General features: G+C 42.7%; 1 protein-coding gene across 4 annotated transcripts in view; it reads left to right on the forward strand.

Moving 5' to 3' along the window:
• ITSN2 (intersectin 2) overlaps positions 1-24,654 on the forward strand; it is a 1,355,209-nt gene that overhangs the window by 1,313,233 nt on the left and 17,322 nt on the right. For all 4 annotated transcript variants that reach the window (XM_086926255.1, XM_086926257.1, XM_086926256.1 and 1 more), the window contains 5 exons: positions 3,405-3,617; positions 5,262-5,383; positions 14,788-14,870; positions 22,262-22,345; positions 23,427-23,600. In XM_086926255.1, the coding sequence (XP_086782381.1) occupies positions 3,405-3,617; positions 5,262-5,383; positions 14,788-14,870; positions 22,262-22,345; positions 23,427-23,600 (676 nt within the window). The remainder of the gene's footprint in view (positions 1-3,404; positions 3,618-5,261; positions 5,384-14,787; positions 14,871-22,261; positions 22,346-23,426; positions 23,601-24,654) is intronic.

The raw sequence follows: 24,654 nt of genomic DNA on the forward strand, positions 1-24,654 counted from the left end.
CACCTATTAATGGCCTACGGATTGTTGGCATTCATCTAAAACGTGAACTTAAAGGAGTGGATTAGATGAGCTAAAATGGGATATTCATTTATAGGCACAGATTAAGTGATGATTCCTTAGAAAGTCTGTAAAAGCAGCTTTTGTGCCAAACGAATGGGTGCATGTTGCTTGAGTGTGGCTATTCAAAAAGGAAGATGTCCAGTCCAAAACAAATCAGAAAAAGGGGGGTGGTGATGGACAGAGTATCTGAATTAAGCAGAACACTCGTACCCAGTCAACAGATCAGGGCTTGATCCATCACCGTTTTTTAGCTCACTGCACCATTCCAGCTCAGAACCTGGCTACATGCAAATAAGTCTGTCCCTGGCCAAGTGCATCATGGGAACAGGGCAGACCAAACTACCAAGCCAATTCTTTTACTGGAAAGGAAACAAGCTTCCGGGGACCGGTTTCTGGCATTACAGCCGTCTTCGGCCCGGCTTGCTTGAATCCTGATGGTGCAGTGAGCAAGGGACTCATGTCTGAGCATACCCTTCCACGCTTATGGTGGACAAAACGATTCAGAAAAAGGGGTGGTGATGGACAGAGTATCTGAATTAAGCAGAACACTCGTACCCAGTCAACAGATCAGGGCTTGATCCAGCACCGTTTTTTAGCTCGCTGCACCATCCCAGCTCAGAACCTGGCTACATGCAAATAAGTCTGTCCCTGGCCCAGTGCATCATGGGAACAGGGCAGACCAAACTACCAAGCCAATTATTTTACTGGAAAGGAAACAAGCTTCCGGGGACCGGTTTCTGGCATTACAGCCGTCTTCGGCCCGGCTTGCTTGAATCCTGATGGTGCAGAGTGAGCAAGGGACTCATGTCTGAGCATACCCTTCCACGCTTATGGTGGACAAAACGATTCAGAAAATGGGGTGGTGATGGACAGAGTATCTGAATTAAGCAGAACACTCGTACCCAGTCAACAGATCAGGGCTTGAGCCATCACCGTTTTTTAGCTCACTGCACCATCCCAGCTCAGAACCTGGCTACATGCAAATAAGTCTGTCCCTGGCCCAGTGCATCATGGGAACAGGGCAGACTAAACTACCAAGCCAATTCTTTTACTGGAAAGGAAACAAGCTTCCGGGGCCCGGTTTCTGGCATTACAGCCGTCTTTGGCCCGGCTTGCTTGAATCCTGATGGTGCAGTGAGCAAGGGACTCATGTCTGAGCATACCCTTCCACGCTTATGGTGGACAAAACGATTCAGAAAAAGGGGTGGTGATGGACAGAGTATCTGAATTAAGCAGAACACTCGTACCCAGTCAACAGATCAGGGCTTGATCCATCACCGTTTTTTAGCTCACTGCAGCATCCCAGCTCAGAACCTGGCTACATCCAAATAAGTCTGTCCCTGGCCCAGTGCATCATGGGAACAGGGCAGACCAAACTACCAAGCCAATTCTTTTACTGGAAAGGAAACAAGCTTCCGGGGACCTGTTTCTGGCATTACAGCCGTCTTCGGCCCGGCTTGCTTGAATCCTGATGGTGCAGTGAGCAAGGGACTCATGTCTGAGCATACCCTTCCACGCTTATGGTGGACAAAACGATTCAGAAAAAGGGGTGGTGATGGACAGAGTATCTGAATTAAGCAGAACACTCGTACCCAGTCAACAGATCAGGGCTTGTTCCATCACCGTTTTTTAGCTCACTGCACCATCCCAGCTCAGAACCTGGCTACATGCAAATAAGTCTGTCCCTGGCCCAGTGCATCATGGGAACAGGGCAGACCAAACTACCAAGCCAATTCTTTTACTGGAAAGGCACAGATGAAATATACTTTAAAAACTTTAGAGACTGTTGTCAAGAAGTATGATTGACAGTGTTGAAAGCAGCTGAGACATCCAGTAGCATGAGGGTGATACATGGCTGATTTGCAGAACACCATGGAAATCATGCCTGGCGGACTTCCTCCACAATACTTTTTTCTCCCTAGTAGAGTATAATAATACTCCAGCCCCACACCTTCCATGGATCATCACTACCATTGTCTATGAGCATGTCCATAGGAACCCTTTGGGGTCCCGCCAATGACCATGCCGGACTGTGCAGAAGTCTAGCCGATTCCGGCCTCTGTGCAGCCGGATCTAGAGCTCAGTAACCAGGCTGATAGGGTCAAGCCTGAATTTGATCCTTAACCAGATTACTATTTTTTTCTTGAGTTTATAGAGACTGCTGACCACCAAGTTTCAACAGAAAGTTGAATCCCTCTAGAACCCAAACTTGTTGACATTGATATAGTATCACCCACAGTCCACCTGATGTCAGGCTCCAACGACTCTATAACTAACTATAGTCAGGCCTAACACCAATCCGGTGTAATGTGTGGACTACACCAGAGTTTAAAATCGATGTTGACTTTAATCATATCTCATTACTGATGCGGTCCTGGAGAACGCTTGGCACTTTGGAAATTTTTTATTGCAACTGGTAGAACCCAATAGGCTCCTAGTAGGTGTTGGGGGCCTCTGACCAAAATAATTTTGTATGTGGACCCCACTTCTTTGAGAGGGTGTGGGGGTGAGGGTATCATATTTTTTTCATCCTTTGGAACTGAAATATCACATTTGATTAAGTGTTGGTAATACGTTTTTGTGGGGCTCTGGTTTACCTCCCAAAAAACTGACCAAAAGAAACTTACAATCCCGGGTTTTTTGAAGAATATACAGAATGTGTTCCTGGTGGTAGTATTCTACTTTGCCCAATGGGCTTCTGCCATTGGCCGCAGTGTTAAATAAAAATAGAAACGGAAGCAAGTATAGCTGTTTATTGTGCTAGTTGTGACAGGGTTAAGAGACGCACCAAAGCTAAGAGGGCCCTGGAGACCCAGCTTTCCATCTTTCACCCCAGCACCCAACATCCTGGCCAACAAGGGACACCAACACTTTACTAGTATTCGGTTCTTCCAATCTGTACAATCTTGGAAAATGCATGACAGGCAACTTCCATTAAATGGCCAGCATTCGATGACATTGAAACCATCTGCTGAGGACAAATCTCTACTAGAGTATCAGTTTGGTTATGCGCAGCTTGAAATTGGAACATCCTCTTTTGAATGATTTGGCTCCAAGGCTCAGAAGAATTCTGTGATATTTGTAAAATCTGTGACTCCTATAGAATGGGCGTTCACCCACTTTTACTAGATGATGACATCTGAGTATATTGTACTACAGAAAAATGTACTGGTCCTAGCTCACTGTGGGTCTACTTTCATATCGGATTTAATAATTGTGCTTCATCTGCAGTATTTGATTTGTGGCCTGTACCTGTGGCTCCGGCTACATTCGTTTTATAGTGCTTGTGTGTTCTAATGTGCTGCCATTCTGTTTTATTGATAGTATTTTTCCCCCTTTCAAAGCAAATCATTTTCAACTCGCTCACAAACTGCCTGGGCCCACGGAAACTCCTTCACAGCGGCAAACTCTTCAAGACCAAGAGCAACAAGGAGCTGTACGGACTGCTCTTCAACGACTTCTTGCTTCTCACCTACATGGTCAAGCAGTTTGTGTCTTCAGGGTCCGAGAAGCTTTTCAGCCCGAAATCCACTTCCCAGTACAAGATGTACAAAACGGTAAGCGGAGAGAGAGGGTATAACCTGGGGGTGGTAATATAGTGACTGTGGGGGGGTCCTTTTCTACGTATGGCACTAAACAAGCGAGTGGAGAAGGACAAAACAAAAGTACATCTCATGCTTTATGTTCAAAGGCAATTAACTTTAAAGCTGCAGCATCAGTAAAGATGTCCATGTCCAGGTGTAATAGGAGAAGTACTTTCTTTTTACTCTTACCTTGGCTTAGAGTGTATTTTAGATGTTTGTCTGACTGTGTTATTGACCTTAGGCGTTCTCTAGCTTCCTTAAAAAGAACTATCTCTGTTGGATGTTGGGAACTCTTTCAGTGAATGGTTTTATACTGCATTGTGGTTCAATATGTTCTGTGCTTGGGAGGGCTCCGTCAGTTTGTAAAATATGCCACATATATTTACCACCATTTAACTTCTTTGGGCGACATGCTGCTCGTGTCTGTCTGTAGCCTGAGCTTAAGAAGGCCCATCACCTGATACAACTGAAGAGCTTTCCTACTTGTATTCCACAAGCAGTAGAGCTGCTATAGGCAAAAGGCCCAAATTAGCTGATAGATGGTCCGTCAAACTGAAGCCGCCTCCTGTGAGAATTAGGTTTATGCCTCCTGTGTCTGCTTGAGGGTTTTAGGAGCCTAGAGCAACAGGCCCGTCCTATTTACATTTTCATTTGATGAAGTAATGTTGAGAGTAAACATTTGCGTTACATCAGATGTACCTTATTTCAGAAGCACGTACATCCTACAGAATTGGCTAGTGAGAATACATTATTCCTGTTCCAAGTCATACTTTATACATTTTCTGAATAATACATCACAGTTAACTGCTCCTTGAAAAAAAAGACATCCGTACAACATTCGCCTTTCCCATCTTAATCCGAAATTTACAAATGCGTTATAAACCACAATAAGTGGGACAATCTGTTAATTGACGTTCTAATTTATTTCTGACACATCAAAATCAAAATGTCCCACATCCCACTATGAAATCGACCCTCCATGACATGTCTCGTATCTTTTGTCTTGCCAATTTCCCCAGCTCAGGGAGCGTGTTATGACACAGCATAATGTACAGACCAAATCATCAAAGCACACTTTCTAGTGCAGGGCGGTGCTAAAATAAAGTTTATATGAAGAAAAGGTGGTGGTGAAGAGAGTAAATAGGGTCGAAGCACTCCACCATGTCTTTAGGTATTTGTATCGGTGTTGAGTAGATAGACCTTCATGAAAGGTTAAACTCAGGAGTAAATCATATTTTATGAAAGTAGGAGGTGTTGGCGAGCTTGGTAGTTCCTAAGTCTGAAATTCAATATCTGAATAAGGGCTTTCCCTGTGCAGTCTTTTCCACTTTATGTGCTACAATCAGCTAAATTAAATGTAAGCAATATGTGGTTTGTCAATAGATTTGCTGTGGTTCGATAATATTTGTGATGTGTATGCCTTCTTGATTCCTAAAAACCTGTATTTTCATCTCCTCTTCAATGATGATGTTTTTTGTTCTTAATTGTTCTCTCCTGTCCTAAAAAAATGGGTGCTTTAGGAATTTGTTAGCATTTTGTCAAATAAAAACAACAAATTAATTAAATGACATCTCTTTCAGTTTACAAATATATTTTTTTAATCTGTTGTACTCTCAGCCTATTTTTCTGAATGAAGTGCTGGTAAAACTGCCAAGTGACCCATCCAGTGATGAACCGGTCTTCCACATTTCCCACATCGACAGAGTGTACACACTCAGAACGGACAACATTAATGAAAGGTGAGCACAGACTACTGGTGTGACCACAATTCTAGAAAATATTACTAAGATATGATAAATGCATGCTTGCGATACATCTGATCTCACACAGGAAAATCATTCTGACCTAATGCATTCCAGCAAATTAAATTCTGTTGAAAACGGAAATTAATTACAAATCAATGATAAAAAAGATAAGATGCCGCTGACTATTAAGATCGATGTAAGCCGCACATAAACTGTACTCTGGCAAAGTGGACATCATGGCCTTTGTAACTTTTGGGTTTATTTACCTTGCTTAAGAAGAGAGGAGCAAATTCCATTTCTTATTGTCAGACACCTGTTGTGTGTGTTCTTTGACCAGAACAGAACATTTCATTGTCCCTGCAGATTGGAAGGATTCCTCTAATCTACTTTTGTCCCCAATTGTATAAGAACTCCTTAGCCAACATAAAACATGCGGAGAGTAAATGTGCTGTCCAGTAGGAGGTCTAGTAGCTTTAACGTTTAGGGCATTTTTATGAATTTGGCAGTCCTCCTGTTGGTCCTCCACTGCCACGCCGACAGGAGGACCGCCAAGCTTGTTGTGTGCCCAACCACTTGATTAAGACTTCAATCCATGGCGTGCGGGCAGTGCTGTGCAAATCTCACGGTGGCAGCTGTTTAAGGCTCATAGGAGAGCCTTAACAGCAGACCGCCGCAGTGACATAGCCTGCAGCACGTTCCTGCAAGGTGTGGCATGCACCATGTCCTGCATGTCATACCATGCAGGAACGGGGGTGCAATTCTAGGGTTCACAACATGGGAGGACCCCAGGCCCAAAAGCGGCAGGGTGCCTTGTTAGGGTTTCCTTACTTCCATGTCTGCCACCCTTATCAGGGCGGGCTCACCGCCATTAAATGTATTGTATTGTATTGTATGTTTGGATTTATATAGCGCTTATAACCCAGGGGTCTCTAAGCGCTTGCCTTGGGAACCCGTCCTGGCTTTCCCAGTGAGATAGCCCCTACAGGGCATCCCCAAGGTGAAAGCCAGGCATCCCGCCGCGGGGGGCCATTGTGGAGATTAAGCAAGCTTAATGCCCAGAGTTGTAGAGTGTGATTAGGTCAGGCACCGAAGCGAGAATTATCGAGTCCGTGGACATTTGAGCTCAAGACCCTGCCGCGTCGGGAATTGAACCCTGGTCCCGGGTCTGACCTCTGCTTCAGGGTCTGCATGCTCTACCCAGTGAGCCACACTTCTCCACTGGGCACTGGAAATCAAAATCTGAATATGCTTGGTGGTGCAGCAACGGCACAACAACATATTTCTAGCCCTTTCCGCTGCACGCCCACCACAGGATTCTGGATCCTGGCAGAGGCGATGATCCTGAGATGGTCTGACCGACACACTCAGAATCCTGCAGGCGGACCCTCAGTGGTGGAGGTGGTCGGACCGCCACCGCGAGTACGGCGGTCCTGAGGACCGCTGTACTTGTCATAAGGCCCTTAGTCTCATATTTCTCAAAAATTCACTTTCTCTGATCCAACATTCTATTGAGCAGGAAGAGGCTTAGATGGTTTGGACATTTTCCAAACTAAGCTTCATTGCTTCTGAACAACATTTTCAGGTGCAAGAAAGCTTTAGGAGCAGTAAATTATTTTTTGGCAGCCAAAACATGTAAGAATTCAATATCTGAAATTCAAGAACATAACAAACAGTTTATGATATCAATCCAACTAAGTAGAAATAAATCATGCATAAAGGTGAGCCGAAAGAGTGAAAAAGATGACACTCTACTCAACCTGTAAGGATTAACCATTAACACCTCCAGTTTATAATTACGTAGGCAAACATCTTGTTGTTTTCCAGGTTTTGGTAAATAATATTGATCTTGTGGTGCAAAAGTAAAGCTATGGAGTGTTCACAAACGAAATAATGTAACATCTGCATTGAGGAGTGAAATCGGTCTCTACTATCTGCAGATGTTGGAATCCCCGACTTGATTTAGCTTCATAGAGGTGGATTCACATGTTGTGTTTTCACCGAGTGTCTCTATAAGAAGGCATTAAAGGATGCTGTGAGCTTAGGGACCAGAATCTTCTCAAATGTTTTATTGAAGAGGGCACAAAAGCTGTCAGTCCGTGGAGCCTTCATCCTCTTTTAGCCTGTTGATCTGATCACCTCCTCAGTCTGATAGCGGCTTCTAGTGCGTTTCACTGATCTCCCAAGATACCTGGCTAGTGTGCCTCTTCTATATATATATGTGAGGACCTGTTTATAGAGTAGCTGCCTGGTGTATACACCTATTTAAGGCACTCAATTATGTTGCAGTCATTGTGCAGTAACGACCCATTGGCTCTCGCACTGCAAAGGCACTCTATGTGAGCAGACAGCTTTTGCTCTCAGTTTAGAGGGCATAGCCATTATATAACGTTTGTTTTACCTCCAATAAGGCATATTCCTCCCTGTACGAGTCAAGTGCTATCAAAGGAGCCCTTACTGCTATTATTTTGCACAATATGTTTTGGGAAAGGGTGCTTGTGGGTGTTTCAGACAGTTGCCCTTGGATTGCTGAGCTAATCATTATTTCATGGAATTCCACAAAAGGTCTTTGTCTGACTCTTCAATTACCTTCTCATGAAAGGTTTGACTTCCCTTTCCTATCTCTGTTACTGTAGTCTTCAATATATTGGGGCTCAGGCATCACTTTCATTATTTGTAATCTTTTATTTATAAGTTTTCACGAATATTTCAAACAAAAGGTTCACATTTTAACAAACTTTAAAGTTTATCACAAAGAAAGAACAGCATTGAATCTGATGTTGTTACTTGTCACTTGTTATCCTAGCAACAGTGAAGCACGGATCCTTGTATGTCCCACACAAATCCTTTATGTGTAAATGATTAAATAAAACCATACCTATTGTTTGTAACATTTTAGCTGGTACTCCAGGTGTAGGGTGAATTAGTCATCCCTCAAGCAGTCAGTATAGACTATGACCTTGAGTTCCCGGTATAATCCTTAAGAATATAGCACTCTATATATATATCTTTCATTGAGAATAACTAAAGCATTTGTACGAATGAACATAACATGATCTCACTACGGGAGTGCTGCAAACTAAGGCTGCTTTCCTGCCAATGGTGAAGGCCTGATTCCATCGAAAACAATCAATTACACTACCATCTTCTTATACACCATCCCATCTTTGTAAGGAAGAGGAAAGGCTACACAAGTTACATCGTAGAAGAGTGGTGAATTTATACATCAACTGTCCATGTCCACCAAACACTAGTGTTTGGACTCTGAAGTAAGAAGAGACAGTCACTTTCCCCACTCTGTACTTCGAGATTTTCTAATGTTAAAAATGTTTCTCCACATCGTCCTCATTCGAGTTAATGCTTGGGAATCTATTAAAGATTTCTGGTGGATACTCTATCTACCTGCAGATTCCTCACTGACCCTCTCACTACCATCTCATGTGTAGAAAACCTTTGTACCCCCTTTTTTAATTACGTACCAATGTAATGCACAGCACCAGTGACGGTCGGGAGCTGTCACACGTCACGGTGGGCGTTTGCAGAGGACGGCCCTCGGCCGTCTGAATCCCGCCCACTTATTTAAATCCCCGCACAGCGTGAAAATTTGCGCCGCACACAAGGGGTTAAAAAGTATGTGTTTAGGGATCCTCGTGCATCTCCAAAAGTAAAACATTTGAGTCACTTTTACTATCTCCCTCTCAGTAGTTGAAAGGGTATATCTGAGTAGTTACAGATTAGGCATGCAAATACTTTCTGCAGAGTTGAAAAGTTGTTCATACACACATTGGAGTAAATGGCAAAAAGGGGGAAAAAGTGTTGCATGATATTAATATGAGGTGGATGTTATAGAGGAACAACGTGTTAATCTCAGAGAGGGCACTCATTTGTCAGAATGTAGAGAAAGATTGTTGGCCTACAAATTCTTTATTTAGAGAGGTCAGCGTGGTAGTATATGGAATGGAAGATCCACTGTGAGTGCTCTTATGCCATCTTTTATGTCATATGGTGCTGCTAGTCATATATGGAAACGTTGTGAAGTTTCGCACCAAGGGTGGCCTGGAAAGAAGGTTATCGGGGACAGGTGCTAGGGGGGTTCTCAACTTCAACTCCCTCCATACATGTGACATCATGGGCTAATTTTAAGACCTGTATCATCGGGTCTTCAGTTCCAGTCTTAGCCATAGGAGAAGCCATCCGTAGGGAACCTGAAGAAGCCTAACAACTGGAGTTTTTAACTGGCTATTCGAAACTGTAGCAGTTCTAGGTCTTCTCTGACCACTATCAGGTAGATCAACCACAGTCCTACTCCTGACACTCCACCCATGCCGTTTCAAGGTGTTCTTAGTGCTTAATACTGGAAGTTAGCCTGTTTCCAAAAGCTTGTGATACTGCTGCATACGAAACTGTGCCATAGTAAAGATGTATTGTAGTAATCATACCACATTTGTTTCATCACCAGGAATGTACAGGCCATAAACAAATAATAAACATCTGCTATAGTTATTGATTGTATCTTAGATGGTAAGCACCACAGCCACTACACCAACCCACTTTCTGAATGAGCAGTTGGCACATTAGGTTTGTTTTTACAGTAGAAGCTACTTATTTATCTGCAAAAGAAATTACTTATTTTTTTTAGAAAAATGCCTGATCATATTAAATGTGTTTTTTCAGAACTAGAAATATTCTTTCATGGAAATTTAGGGGCAGCGGTTGATATCTTGATTAATATGATAATATTACAGGAATTAGAGTTTCTTAGTTTAAGAGTCATCAATCGCCGCTTTAAGATTAGCATGAATCCTTCCTTTACATTTCAGAACCACAAGACTAGTTCTTTAATAGTACTGTACTCTCTGCTTATACATCTTGTCTCCAGTTTCTTAATAACACCAAGGGCAGAAAACGAACTATGCTTTGCTCTTATCCCAGATAACCATCTACCAGACAGAGCAATATATGAGAGTGCTCACATGATAAATAATAAGAGACCGAAATGGACATCTACAACAAGTCACAGACTTTCTAAACCAGCAAATAGTAAACTTTTTGGCTTTTGTCGGAGGCAAGTGCCTCCCATAGCACCTGAGACCAATTTACCTCTCAGTTTGTACCCAACATGTGACCTCAGGAGAAAACATCAGCAGTCAACACAGAGTGATAAAGACTAATGCTCATGGAAAAATAAAAGAAGTAAAGTGCTCTGTAAATCAAAGCCCTTTGGGCTTACCAAAAAGCCACAACTGATCAAATCTTGAAAGTTAAGCTGACCAATGCGGTCCACCTATAGAAAATACAGTTGGGACAAAAAAGGGAGACCAACAACAATCTCTGTGCCAAACTTCTATATGACCTAAATACCAACAAACACAAGATATTTTGGAAAACGGTGTATAATTTGAACTATCTATCAAAAACCAAAACAGTTAACATCCAAGAAGAATGTTGGTACGAGTATCTCTCAACGCATTTTGGTCAACCTGAGAGCATGTTGCACTCGCTCATCAATCAGTGGCCTTACAAGAGACCCAAAACACCTCCAGCATAACACAGGCCTCCAGTCCTCTGAAATTTTGGCCAGCAACAATCAAACCCCAGATTTCCAGAAGCCAGTGCGATGGAGCGCTAGGCAGAAACGGCATCCCATCAGCCATCTTCAAAGAGGACAAATCTTTTTGAGCAAATAACTTGGGGCCAGTATTTGAGAGCATAACTACATTGAATATCATCCCCTCCTCCTGGAAAGGTTCTACCATCGCCCCGATCTATAAAGATGTCAAGAACTCCGACCCTGCCTATTTCCGCCTCATTGCCCTTTTAGACATGGAGTCAAAATACTTTGCTGGTCGACTCCTCGAGGCGTTATCCTCCTGGGCAACAGAAAGGCACCTGATTCCATTTAATCAAGCAGAGTTTGCAAAAAGTATGAGAACAACATCATATTTACTAGCTCCATCATTGTTGAGCGATCAACACAAGAAAAATAAACAGCCCCTCCACATCTGCTTTATAGATTATAAAGCAGCGTTTGATGGAGTAGACAGAGGTAAGCTCTGGAGCAATCTTGCCAGCTGGAAAATACCTTATCCACTGCTGCAAGCCCTGATCCTTCTCCATACCGGAACCTGGGTCAGAATAAAGCTGGGAGACAGGTGTTTATTTATCTAGAAAGATCAGGATCCATCATTAACCCGTTAATCGCTGTGTAAATTCCGCCGCAGTGCGGGTGATTTATTGCGCGGGTGGGGCCGTGTTGGCCAACAGACGTGCGTAGTACTATCGAGGTAGTGATTGTGACGGCCGTTGGCCAACGGGCACAGGGAACGGGTTTAGACTGAGACAAGGGTGCGTATTAGCCCCCACAATCTATAAACATTTTTTAGAGGATCTCCCTACCTACCTTGCCCAGGTAAATTCACACGCTCCAAAGTTAGGAAGCATTCTGCTGCCACATTTAATATTTTGCGGCGGTTTAGTCCTCTTTAGCTGTACAAAAGTCGGTTTTCAGAGACTTCCAGCACGTACGCAATGGAAATAAATTTGAAGAAGACAAAAATCATGATGATAGGCAACCTATCGTCAGACTCCCAGCAGTGGCATCTGGGAGAAGGAAAAATAGCAGTGGTAGCAGATTATAAATATCTGCGTATGCTATTCGACAGGCAAGGCTCTTTTGAGCAACATCTGGAGCTTATGCGGCTGAAAGCCAATTCTGTCACTGCAGCCTTCAAACATCAAGAGCCTGTAATAGCAACATCGACATACACACCTCTTCTGAAAATGATACAGACTGACCACATTAGATCCAACCATCATCTACGGAAGCAAAGCACTGAGAGGCAGAGATGCCACCAATCTAAATAAAACGACGATCAGGCTTTCAAGTCGGTTTTATTCCTACCACGCCACTCATTTCCAGCTGAATTGTAATTAGAATTTTGTCTAACCAAGCAAATTCTAGCAAGGCAAGGACATTTATCAAACTCATCCACAAACTGAAGAACGCCAATAAAGGTACGTTGAATTATCATCTCTGTGAAGAAATTTGTGGCAGAGACTACTCCCCGGCCAGGTGTTCTCTATTCTTTTTTAAGCTCCCTTGGATTAATTCAAGAATGGGACGCAATAACCAACTATTCCCCAATCAAGGCCACTGCAAATAGAAGAATCAAGAGCCCCTCATTACAGGCCTATAAAGAAGTGTTTTCAATGCAACAGTACGCCTGGTCCAAAATAGCATCCTATGACAAGCTAGTACCTCTACCGTATTTGGGAGCATCCATCAATACCTAGACCAAAAGATCCTTTCTGAAATGTCATCTGGCCCGTTTACCGTCACTTTTATATCTTTTACCTCGGAAGCATACCACCAGTATAGAAGCCTGATGACTTTGCAGTTTAATTGTCTGAAACTATGGTGCACCAAAACTGTATATGTGAAGCAAGCTTCGAGGATCGGAAAGCTATACCAAGACCAACATTTAACACTGGGGGGTTTCGCTGTTGTAGGCATGCCTTCATATGCTGCTTTAATCCTTAAGACAGTCAGCTAAATTGTAGACTGACAAACTATCTAACAAGACTAGAACTGAAAACTCACTGGCTGCTGAACTAGGTACCCTGAATTTTTTTTTGTTTTTCTTCTCACAAGTCTTCGTTAGCACTCCCATCGTATTTTGAATACACCAGAATAAAATAGCCAACATTCGGCAAGTGAAAGCGCATTTGGGCTGAACTCTACAACCCTCTTATTCTTATTATTATTATTATTATTATTATTAATATTATTATTATTATTAGGGTTTTGTAGAGCGCATAGTAACCCGTAAGCATCCCAGCGCTGAAACCAAGACAGTCGAGAGAGTGGCGAGCCAGAGTGAAAGGGGGAAAGGGGGGATCAGGGGTAGAGGTGCGTTTTCAGTAATTTCCTGAAACGGAGGTGATCTGATTCCATCCTCAGTTTATGGGGGAGGGTGTTCCATAGGCTGGCCGTGTTCACTGAGAATCGCCGTCCACCTGTGCGAGCCTTTTTCACTCTGTGAACTGTGATGAGGCGTTCGTGATCCGAACGGAGGGATCTTGTAGCCTTGTAGGGCGTGATAAAGTTTTTGAGAATGGGGGGACCTTTATCCTGTAAGAGTTTATGAGCCAGGCAGAGAGCCTTGAATTTAACTCTTTCTCTTACTGGAAGCCAATGAAGGAGCTTCAAAGCTGGTTTGGCGGAGGATCTGGCTGGGGTGTTGGTGAGAAGCCGGGCAGCGGCATTCTGGATTCTTTGTAATTTGTTGAAGGTGGCTTCAGGTGCTCCCAGGTAGATGGCATTACTGTAATCCAGCCTAGATAGAATAAGGCCTTTGATAAGTAGTTTTCGGGAGATGTGAGGGAGCAAGGGCAGGATTTTCCTGACTGATCTAAGAAGCCCAAAACAAATCCCCGCGTTTTTTTTTGGCTTGGGTTTTGAAGGACAGATCTTTCTCTAGCCAGATTCCCAGGCTCTTAATCTCTGTTTTGGGGGCCAGGGGTTCACCCAGACAGGGGGGCCAGATGTTAGGGGGAAGGGAAAGCCCTTTATGACCAAGAAGCAGGATTTCTGTCTTGGACCCGTTGAGTTTCAACGCTGAGTTATTAATCCACCCTCGGATTTTGGAAAGGCAGCTATGGAGATTAGATGGTTCTTGGTTGGGATGGGATAGAGACACCACAAGCTGGGTGTCATCAGCGTAGCTAATGATTTTCACTCCGAACGGGGTGACTACCTCCTCCAGTGGGGACATGTAGACATTAAATAATGTCGGGCTTAACGAAGAACCCTGCGGTTCTCCGCACTGGAGAGGGACTGCTGGGGAGCGGGTGTCGTTTTCCCAGACCTGGAAGGAGCAGTGGTTTATGAATCCTCTATGTAGAAGACTCTGATTGCACTACCACTTTATTGAAAACTCAAACATAGACAAGCACTGGCGCTCTACATACTTCTAGTGGACTAACCTCACTCAAGCGGTCAAGACTTTGACTGTTGCCACCTTGCTGCGAGCTTTAGTACAGCCAAGCATTGGTCTATTACACACTTTAAACTGATTACCTGCTATGTATCGCCAAAAGTGGCAGTCTTTCTATGGTCTACTAGCTCGTCAGAGCAGAAACTAGGCATAGAGCTTTACACCGTGTATTGAACTTGTAATGAGTAGAACTGCAGAATCTTACGGTTTTAGATGCAGAGTATTGCACATTTAAATAATTTCTCCTTTGTATCATTACTTTAAAAAAATAATTTTAACGTTTTGAAATTAATCTGTTTTAATAATTTTAGTGCAAAGGTTTTAATGAACTATGCATTCAAACAAAATAAAATAAACTATGTGTTAAAATATTGGTTAACAGAATGTGTTGTTGTGTTTACCCAGGACGGCATGGGTCCAGAAAATTAAAGCTGCCTCAGAACTGTACATTGAAACTGAAAAGAAAAAGCGGGAAAAAGCTTATCAAGGTAGAAATTTTAAACAATATTTCTTATTTCACATGTATTCTTATAGGGTACCTGGCTGATTGTTTTCCATCTCAAAAAACGTGTAATCCGGGGTCCACTCTACTAATTATTATTCAGGTATATACCACGAGGTGTACTGCATGTGAGCAGAAAATGTCAAAATGAATGTCACTAAAGAAGTGCTAGAGATAGCAAAGAATTAACAGAAAGAATAACCCTTCTTAATAATTGGATTCCCATCATATATCATCGTGATCATTATCATCATTTGGGTTTCCAACCAACCTCCCATATACCCTCTTGATCATAGAGGGGTTCTGGGTGGAGTGTATCCTCTCATGAGTCATTCAGAGGGAAAAGGAGCAGAAAAAGGTAAATGACGTATCTGCCCTCTAAGGGAATCACCAAAGGTTGTGAATAGGTGCAGTGCAAAAAGTTAAGTGTGTAATAAAAAAGGATTTCCTCAAGAAAAGCACTTCATGTAATTGAAATAACTCATACAATCCTTATTAAAACCAGTGAAAAAATATATAGCCTCAACTACCTTCCAGCGTCTGCAGGCACAGCAAACCTCCACAAAGGGCTACTTCTGAAGGGCATATCAGGAAAACAGCTCCAAGGGTAGAGGCAAAGGCAGCTTCCCCCAAAGAATCCGCGCCCTCAAAGCAATGATGTGCCCCTTTTCCTTCAACCATACAACACCTTTTGGAGGTTGACTTCAGAGGTTCTTCCCCACTTTGCAACATGTCACCTCCAACCAGTGTGTATCATACATCATTCAACACGGCTAATATTTGGAGCTCACTTCCAAGCCTCCCAACATACCTCCCTAGCAGGCACACCCTCTCCCCAGAACTCTGACGCCTGCTTCAGAAAGAGATTCAAGAACTTTTTCTTCAGGGGCCATGAAGCCTGTGCCACAACAGCTATACAACACAAGGGTGTGCTCCCTCTACTTCCTCATTCCCAAGAAGGAAAGGTCCCTCAGGCCTATCCTGGACCTCAGGCCCGTCAACTAATAAGTCTTGTAAGAAAATTTCCACAGGGTCACTCTTCAGGATGTCATTCCACTGCTACAGCAAAGTGACTTAATAGTTGCACTCAACTTCAAAGACGCATACTTCCACAACACAATTAATCCAGCACATTTTTGCTACCTTTGGTTTCTGGCAAGTGCAAAACACCATCAGTTCAAGAGCCTGCCCTTCCGGCCAGCACTGCACCTCAGGTGTTTACAAAATGCCTTGCAGTGGTAGCAAGGCACCCATTTATTCTCTTACCTGGAAGATTGGCTGATAAAGAGTGCAACACAGCAACAGTGTCGGGCACACACCCAGCCCTGCAATGGTCCTGTCCTTCCACACATTGCTCCCTCTTTTTCAGCCAGATCAATAGGTCAATGTCCAGACAGTCATGACCCTCCTCTTCATGATGGCCTCCTGCATTGGCAGTCCCCCATGCCAGATTATACGTGCGTCCACTTCACGAATGCTTAGTGCGTCAATGGTCAAGCAGAGGGTCATTGGGGTGATCTGCTCTTGATTACCCGCTGCACCCATTGCTCTTTGTAGTGGTGGACCACCAACAACTTGTTGCATTTGTGGCCTTTTCTCAACCTGATTCCGCAGATTATCTTTACAATGGGATGGGCGCTTTTCTCATGGGGTGATAGGCGCATTTACAGGATGTGACTGTTGGAACCTAGTCACCAGGGTCTCCACATAATTTACCTAGAGTTGTTAGCCATCCACCTAGCGCTGAGGGCCTTCCTGTGCCACATTGTAGGCAAGGTAGTTCTCATCTGGACGGACAATTAAACAGCCATGCAGAAACATGACAACCCTTTCTCTTCGGAACTCTCACAGTAAGCTCTGACAGTGGGCTGTCCGCCAGAAGATTTATCTGCTGGTAAAGTACTTGCCGGGGTGGTCAACGTCTTTGCAGACCTCCTCAGCAGGATGCTGCAACAAGTCCATGAGTGGAAACTCAACCGACGAGTCCTAAACACGTACTTCTGGCTGTGGGGGCTTCTTGACGTGGACCTCAATGCCACAACAGAAAACACAAAATACCCAAACTTCGCCTCCAGGTTCCTACCACCATAGTCGATAGACAAACCACTCTGGATGAACTGGTCAGGGATCTTTGCCTACTCTTTCCTGCCTCTCCCTATCATTCTGTTTGTTTTACGGGGGTTTGGCAGACATATCTCACTCTCATCCTGGTGGCTCCCACCAGGGCCAGACATCCATGGTTCACCACTTTCCTTGAGCCCTTGGTAGTTCTGCTCGAGAGGCTCCCCTGCAGGCCGGACCTTCTCAAGCAGAACCACAGAGAAATAAGGTACCCTAACCCCAGGACACTCAACTTTGCGATCGGGCTTCTGAGGTCTTATTGTTTGGTTATCTCCAGTTATTTTGCTAAATTCATGAACCTTTATGGAAGTACGCTGGTGTACTACTTGCTCCTGATATGCTGCCAAATGGAAACGGGTTTCCCACTTGTATCTATTGAAACACATTGATCCCTTAGCTGCTAGCATTCAGAACAATAGTTGGTACCCCTGACACCTACAGACCTGTGTACTAGCATTCACCTCCTTCCGGCTCCACTTGGCTGCAATGACTGACTATCCCCAGAATAGACAACACATATTCCTCTTCAGGATTCTTGTGATCACATTTTTTATGGAGGGTTTTAAAAGGGTTATTCCTCTAGGGGTACCCTAGGCCCATGTGAGGAACCTCAATAGCGTTCTCACAAGATTTATGGGTCCTCCTTTGAGCCCGTCCATTCCTGCCCCCTCCAGTTCCTCTCCTGGAGGGTTGCGTTCCTAGTTGCGATCTGCTCACTCAGATGTGTCAGTGAGCTTCAAGCTTTAACGTTGGAAGAACCTTTCTTTCAAGTTCTCAGGGACAGGGTTGTCCTTTGCACTAACCCTGAATTTCTCTCTATGGTGGTCTCCCTTTTCCACCTTAACCGGTCTATAGAACTCCCAGTATTTTCTCCCAACCTGACACCATTGCAGAATACGCTGTACAGTCCTTAGATGCTGAGGCAGCCGTAATGTACTATGTAGGTAGAAAAAACCTTTTAGGAAACACAGTAGCTCTTCATTGTTTTTTCTAAACCTCATAAAGGGTGAGCGCTCTCAAAATCAGCATATCCAGCTGGATAGTCAGATGTATCCAAACATTGAGGCCTTTACCTATTACTCTACGAGCCCATTGTACACGTAAAAAGGGGCCACTGTGACCTCCCTATGGAACATTTCTATAGCTGATATCTGTAAAACAGCTACCTGGTCTACACCAAATGCCTTCACTTAACACTATTGTGTGGATAAACACTAGCACACCAACAAGCCAATGTTGGCCAGGCTATACTTTGTGCGCTTTTTCAGTCTATTGCAACACCCACAGGCTAGCCACCACTTACTGGAGGAATGCTGTACAGTCTATGCACAGCATTTGTATCTACAGCTACACATGCCTCTAATTGAAAATGTTACTTACAAAGTGAGCATCTGCTCATGCATGTAGTGGTGTAGATTCACGTTTCTCACAATCAGACTTGTGTGATGCTGTCACTCAGTTAGCTGACGCCACTGTCTCCACTCCATGTAGCCTTAGGTCAAGCCGTGAAGAACATGCATGCAAAAGACTATATAGGTTCTGCACCCTCTGGTTCCACACAATTCTGGCCTCCAGAGCTCTTCCCATCCATCTCTTCTACTCCTGCTGGAAAGGCCTAAACCAATGAAAAGGTTTGCTGGCGCTGCACAGCAGGCCAAGCATTAGCTGTAGGAATGTTAAAACTACTGAGATTCATACAAGCACAACAACCACTAATTGGTTCTGAGGAGTCACGAAAACAACAGTTCTAAATTGAAAGAGAGCACCCCCCCACACACACACACACAACTTCTGTGATTCTGCTATCACAAAGCCACTCAGCCCAGTCCTCCGAAATCGGTATACACCCGTTACAACGCATCTGTTACTCCGCACTACCATTACAACGCGACTTTTACAACGCATACCATTACAACGCATTGCGCTGGGGGGCGCTCTAGGATAGGGAATAAGTATAATTTACTATCCAACACCTTCCCTAGGGTCCACGGGGACTGGAGTTAGAATAGTAAATTATACTTACCACTATCCAGCACCTCAAAGCGCTATGCGTTGTAATGGTATGCGTTGTAATGGTCGCGTTGTAATAGTAGGTAGTTGTAACGGTATGCGTTGTAACATGGTACATCCTCCGAAATCACCAGGAATGAAGACAGCATTAGGAATTTTCAAGCCAGCTGTGATTTCAGGTCTGTTGAAGTCTCTTCTGCTGTAACAATTGCAGTTTCCTGCACACCACTCCATATGATGGTATGAATGTGCAACTTTTCTAACGAATACTCCTTCCCTGAGATTTCCCATCATGAACCATCTCCCAGGCATATGACTGAACCTGGACATTTTATAGTGATATCAGCTCTATATTGCCTGGTGAGCTCAGTTCTGCATCCTTGTGTGATGCTGCTGTAGTATTAGTTCATGAGCAGGAATCACGGGGAAGGAAAATACATTTTTAGGGTAAGTTATTTACCTTAATTAACATTCTCTCTGATGGATACATAATAATCTTGGCGATTCCTCATTCCATTCCCACTTTCCCTCTGTTGGGGGTTTAATTATCAGTAACACTTTTTCAGATTAGAATATTTTGTTGCTTATTTCGGTCCTATTCTATTCTGCTGTCTGTTAGGCACAGAAAATTAGGTAGCCTTAATGTCACTAGCACCAGTGGTGCATTTATCTGCATAATTTATTATACCAATATTAACATCAGAGCGATCCACAACTTATTCTAGGGCAGGGCCGATGAGTTCTTATTATTCTAAAAATTTCTGAATCCTGAAGAGATGGTTCATGATGAGGAATCTACTGGAAGGTTATGTATCCCTCAGAAAGAACCGTCTTCAAGATATCTATCCGAGCTACCTATCGAAAATACCTATCTAGCTAGCACTGGTTCATCCATATGGGCACCGTCAAGTCCCAGACGATCTTGCATCCCTGTGAAGTCGCCCAGACTTCCACCTTCAACCACTACACATGCCCCCTGGAACTCTACCCATTGATAATAGCATCAAATGTTAGCGTTACGCCAACGGCGCACAACTCTACTGATGGTGTTTTCTGCTTCAGACATTCAGTGCTTCATACATGCCTGCCTCTCATCCAATATGGATGCCCAATACATAACTGAAGCTCAACCCCATCAAGGTAGAATTCAACTACATGAAACAACTAGTCCAAATGTGGCTTCACAACATGAACTTGAACCCCATCTGTTATCCAGTGTCCAAGTCACTGGGATCACCCTGGACATGAAACTCCATCCCAAGATGACCTTACAACTATCTCTACTGAAGACAGTGAAACAGTTGTCCTGCAAAGCAACTTCAGAACTGCTGTCCGAGCTCTCTTTCTCTCACATCTGAATGATCACAATGCTGTTCTTCACAGCTCTCTGGACTCCACACTGCCCCCTGTGAGATTATTCTAAACCCTGAAGCATGTTCAATTAAAGGCCTGAAGAAATATGTCCACATTACCCCCACCCAAATTGAACTTCACTGATTCATCTTGCTACCCACACCATCTTCAAAACCAGCGGCACCATCTACAAAGCCATCATGCTCTCTGCACGTCCGCAGCCAGGACACCATCAGACTAGAAGGGAAAACGTTCAGAAAAGAAAGAGCAAAGCAATGGACCGCATTCATTTAGGTGCACGGGATCTGGAACAACTTCCCTGTATCCATCAGGACTACCCTGACTTTGCGCCTGTTTAGGAAAGACTAATACTATATTATGATGAATTTAAAAGTCCAACTCAGAACCCTGCTTCCCATTCCAATAGCTTACTGACTTTATCTTTACCTTTGACCGTCTAAAGTGCTTTGTTGCCTTTTGACTATGTGGCCTTGTGCAGCTTTTACATACCTACGTACGTTCTACAATCTTACCAACATGAACCGACTGGTCTTCAGTTGTATGATTTATCTGCATGAGAGTCTTAACACATATTCTCCTAAAATGCTATTTTAGCCCACCCAGGACCAGGCAAAATGTGTTGATAGCTCAGAAAAGGAGTCTTTTTATTTTGTATTCTTCAGAAATCTTTTAAGGTAATTAAGAATTATGTTAACTCTTCTGAAAATATAGAGTGCGCTTTACCTTAAATTTCTGCCTCTCTATTTCAAGCTGTCTAGTTGGAGAGTATTTTTTCTGACTTTCGATTACCCACGTTTTTACTAAAACATTTTTTTTAATAATTGTGAACATTTTAAAGCACAAATTGCGATTTTTTTTTTTACAAGTAGCAAGTATAAGCAATTGAGAACCAGCTTGATATCTTCACGATGACTTATGTTTGCGATTTCTCTGATGGATGTTTGCAATTTATCTAACAGCATTGTTGACAAAAAATGTAATTTCTGGAATTGTTTCTCTGCTGGACACACAAACATATTGCAATATTTTGGCTATTATGGCCCTATAATTTTCGCTTAAGTACTGCCATATGCAATCCAAACATTGTGACATAGAATGTTAAATGTAACACAATGTAAACAAGCAAGGCCAAAGGAAATGGCATTAAAGATAACACCCATTGACTATCTTTTGAGCCCAAAAAGAAAAATCCTCTGCTAGCGAAATGTGCTTGTACAATTTCTTGTTGGGTTTTTTGCTTTTTTTAGCAATTTGTTGATGGAAGCAGTTTACAAGAATTCTGTCTTAGCCGATTATCAATCATCTACTTTTGTTTCCACGCAGAGAGTTGTGTTTGATCACGCTCTTAGTTGTTCGTTAGTCTAAATACTAATGTGTGTGTAATCATGAAATTTTACACCAAAGACAAAGAAAATTTAAAGATACTGGAAAGTCTGCGGGAAGGCGGCTTGAAATGTTCCTGCTTCAGAGTGCTACATAGCTCATTCTGGTCACTGTATAGACTCAAGAAGGCTGGACTGTCCTAGATTATGATGGATAATGTTTCCTTCTACAGATTCCTCCTAATCCACCCTATACATTTAATAAATCATTGCATCCTCTGTGACAGTATGTGCCTAAGAACTGCAGCCACAGGCATGGGGACTGTCGTAGGGAGTTGTTTAAGTTTGTGGTTGCCTGACCTTGCATGACATTCATACCATGTATAGATCTCTCAGCAGGAGAAGGAGGAAACATGATTGCATAAGCCCATCCTGTGCTAAGAAAACACTATCCATCAGAAATATCAGCAGCAAAAGTAACTTCTCAATCTATTTAAACTTCTCTTCCTGTAGTAGGCACTACAACAACTTTTTAACTTTTTCTTTCCAGCCCGCTCCATAAAGTCTTCTGGAATCGGGCGGCTGATGGTGCACATCAATGAAGCAACTGAGTTGAAAGGCTGCAAGCCCAACGGTAAAAACTGTGATTTTTTTGTGTAGTATATGGTGGAAAGGTTACATCAGTATCACCTTGATTTTATAGCTGGAGTGTCATGTAGGTTAAGAAGAGAAAACTGAGTCTTCTTGATACAGTGAACAAAACTGTGGTATTTGTCAGTCCAGAGAGCAAGTACGGAAAAGCAGTTGTATAAAAATAAAAAATAAATGTTTAGAAGGCTTAGAGTGAAGGTGTTTGAAAACAAATGGTTGCTTTACATCTGGGTCTAATAGGTGAGAAAAGGCGACATTTTCCAAAGGTAGAAACTTAAATTTTTAACTCACTTGGGATGACAATCCTAATTAACATCAAACATAGAATAGTAAGTAAAGTCAGATGAAAAAGGTAAACTACCAGTAAAGCAGTGAGATGGAATTAAGTAACAAAATGCAGTACTTGAAGAGTCTTTTCTATAAAAGGATCAAATGTTGAAAAAAGGAGAAAACGGGAACAGCACTCCTAGATCCACTAGAAATAACATCTAGCACAAGGCGAAAAATGTTATCTTGACAAATGCATGAACCAAATAAGAATAGCTCGGTACAGCTTCCAGGAAATATATTGTGGCGTAATATATTCATGTGATAGATTTTAATGTAACACAGAGTTCCAGGGGATGATGGGCATTCATTCTAAGACATTGAGTACAATTTTAGGATAGTAATTTCTTTTAATGTTTTTAGCAGCCCAAAACTGTGAGAGAGAAAAAAATTTAAGGGGTTTGTGAACCTTCAGCAGTGTCTTGGACAATGCAGCATTAGGAAAGTCAATGAATGGAATAGGATTAGTGCATCTGGCAGACCGATGAGTAAGAGTGATGCCTCGATCAGAGACAGTACAGCAGTGTACTAAAGACAGTCCTGTCTTAGGCAGCCAAGAGGACGAGGAAGGCAAAGTTAGATGATAGATTTTCATGGCATGTATGTGGTGAGTTTGGTGGCATGGTGCTGGAGGAATCATTGTTGAGAGACTGCTTGAATAAAGGATAGACAGAGTAATTTGAACATCGGACATTATATAAATTCCCTTTAAAATGCCAGTGATTTCTTATTTCTAGGGAAGAGCAACCCATACTGTGAAATCAGCATGGGATCCCAGAGCTACACAACGAGAACGTTGCAGGACACCTTGAGTCCAAAGTGGAACTTTAATTGCCAGTTCTTCATAAAGGACCTTTACCAGGATGTGCTGTGTATCACAGTATATGACCGGGACCAGTTCTCTCCTGATGGTAAGATAATGTAGCTGTAATATATATATATATATATATTGTTTAAATGTCTCGTCCACACTAACATGGATATAACTTTTGAAAGACATTACAATGCTGTTGGAGAAACAGTCACTATAGAATTAGGCAAAAAAATAACAATAAGGCAAGCAACTTTTCTTCCCAGATGCAATGTGTTCAAATCAGATTTCTTACTGCAAAGTTTGTGCATAGAATTTTGGATTAGCATGTTGTTTCAACTAATTGAAAGAGGCTTTGAGATAACACGATTTGTGATGTGCTAAGAGTAGAGAGTCACTTTTACTAAAGGATTTAAATCATACCATATGAATGTCTAACAATTATGGAAGTGTTCAGCCATAAAAGTATTCAGCATGCTAACAAATGCTTGAAGTTTTAAAAAGGTAGAATCACTTGGACACAAAAGCCCACAAGAATACAAACATTCTTTTTTTTGGGGAAAATATTTTTATTGTCATTTTCTAAAACAAACATAACATAAATAACATTGGTTACAGTCATCCAGCCTTCAGTTCAATTAGTCATTATACAAAACAATAGATCTTCGTATGTCTTACATATCCTTCTGCAGCGCACTCATATAATAATTATTGATTAAAAACAAATCTTTGAAACCATTCCCCCTCCTAGGTCCCCGGGAGAATACAAATATTCTTATGATCAGCATATATAAAACAATACCAATGTACAACCCCCACCTCCCCCTTACTCCCCCGCCGAACTCCGAGAAGGCCTGGCAGTAGCATAATGATGAAAGCGCACATCAAACCGCGGACAGATAGAACAGCGGGCATAAACCCAATGACTGTCTCTCCGTCCCTCTCAATCTATTGTTTCTTCTTCTAGTACCTCTTCGAGGGTGTAGTAAGAGATCCATTTAGCCCATACTTTCCTGAACTTTCAGGGGCAACCTCTGCTGCAGTATATGACCTTCTCAGCCATCATATACATATCCATTCGGCTTTCCACTCCTGTAACATGGGGCAGTCTCACGATCCCCAGTGGTGAGCCACATCCCTCTTCGACACCACTA

The sequence above is a fragment of the Lissotriton vulgaris genome, chromosome 6 (assembly GCF_964263255.1).
Source record: "Lissotriton vulgaris chromosome 6, aLisVul1.2, whole genome shotgun sequence".
Lineage (NCBI taxonomy): Eukaryota > Metazoa > Chordata > Amphibia > Caudata > Salamandridae > Lissotriton > Lissotriton vulgaris.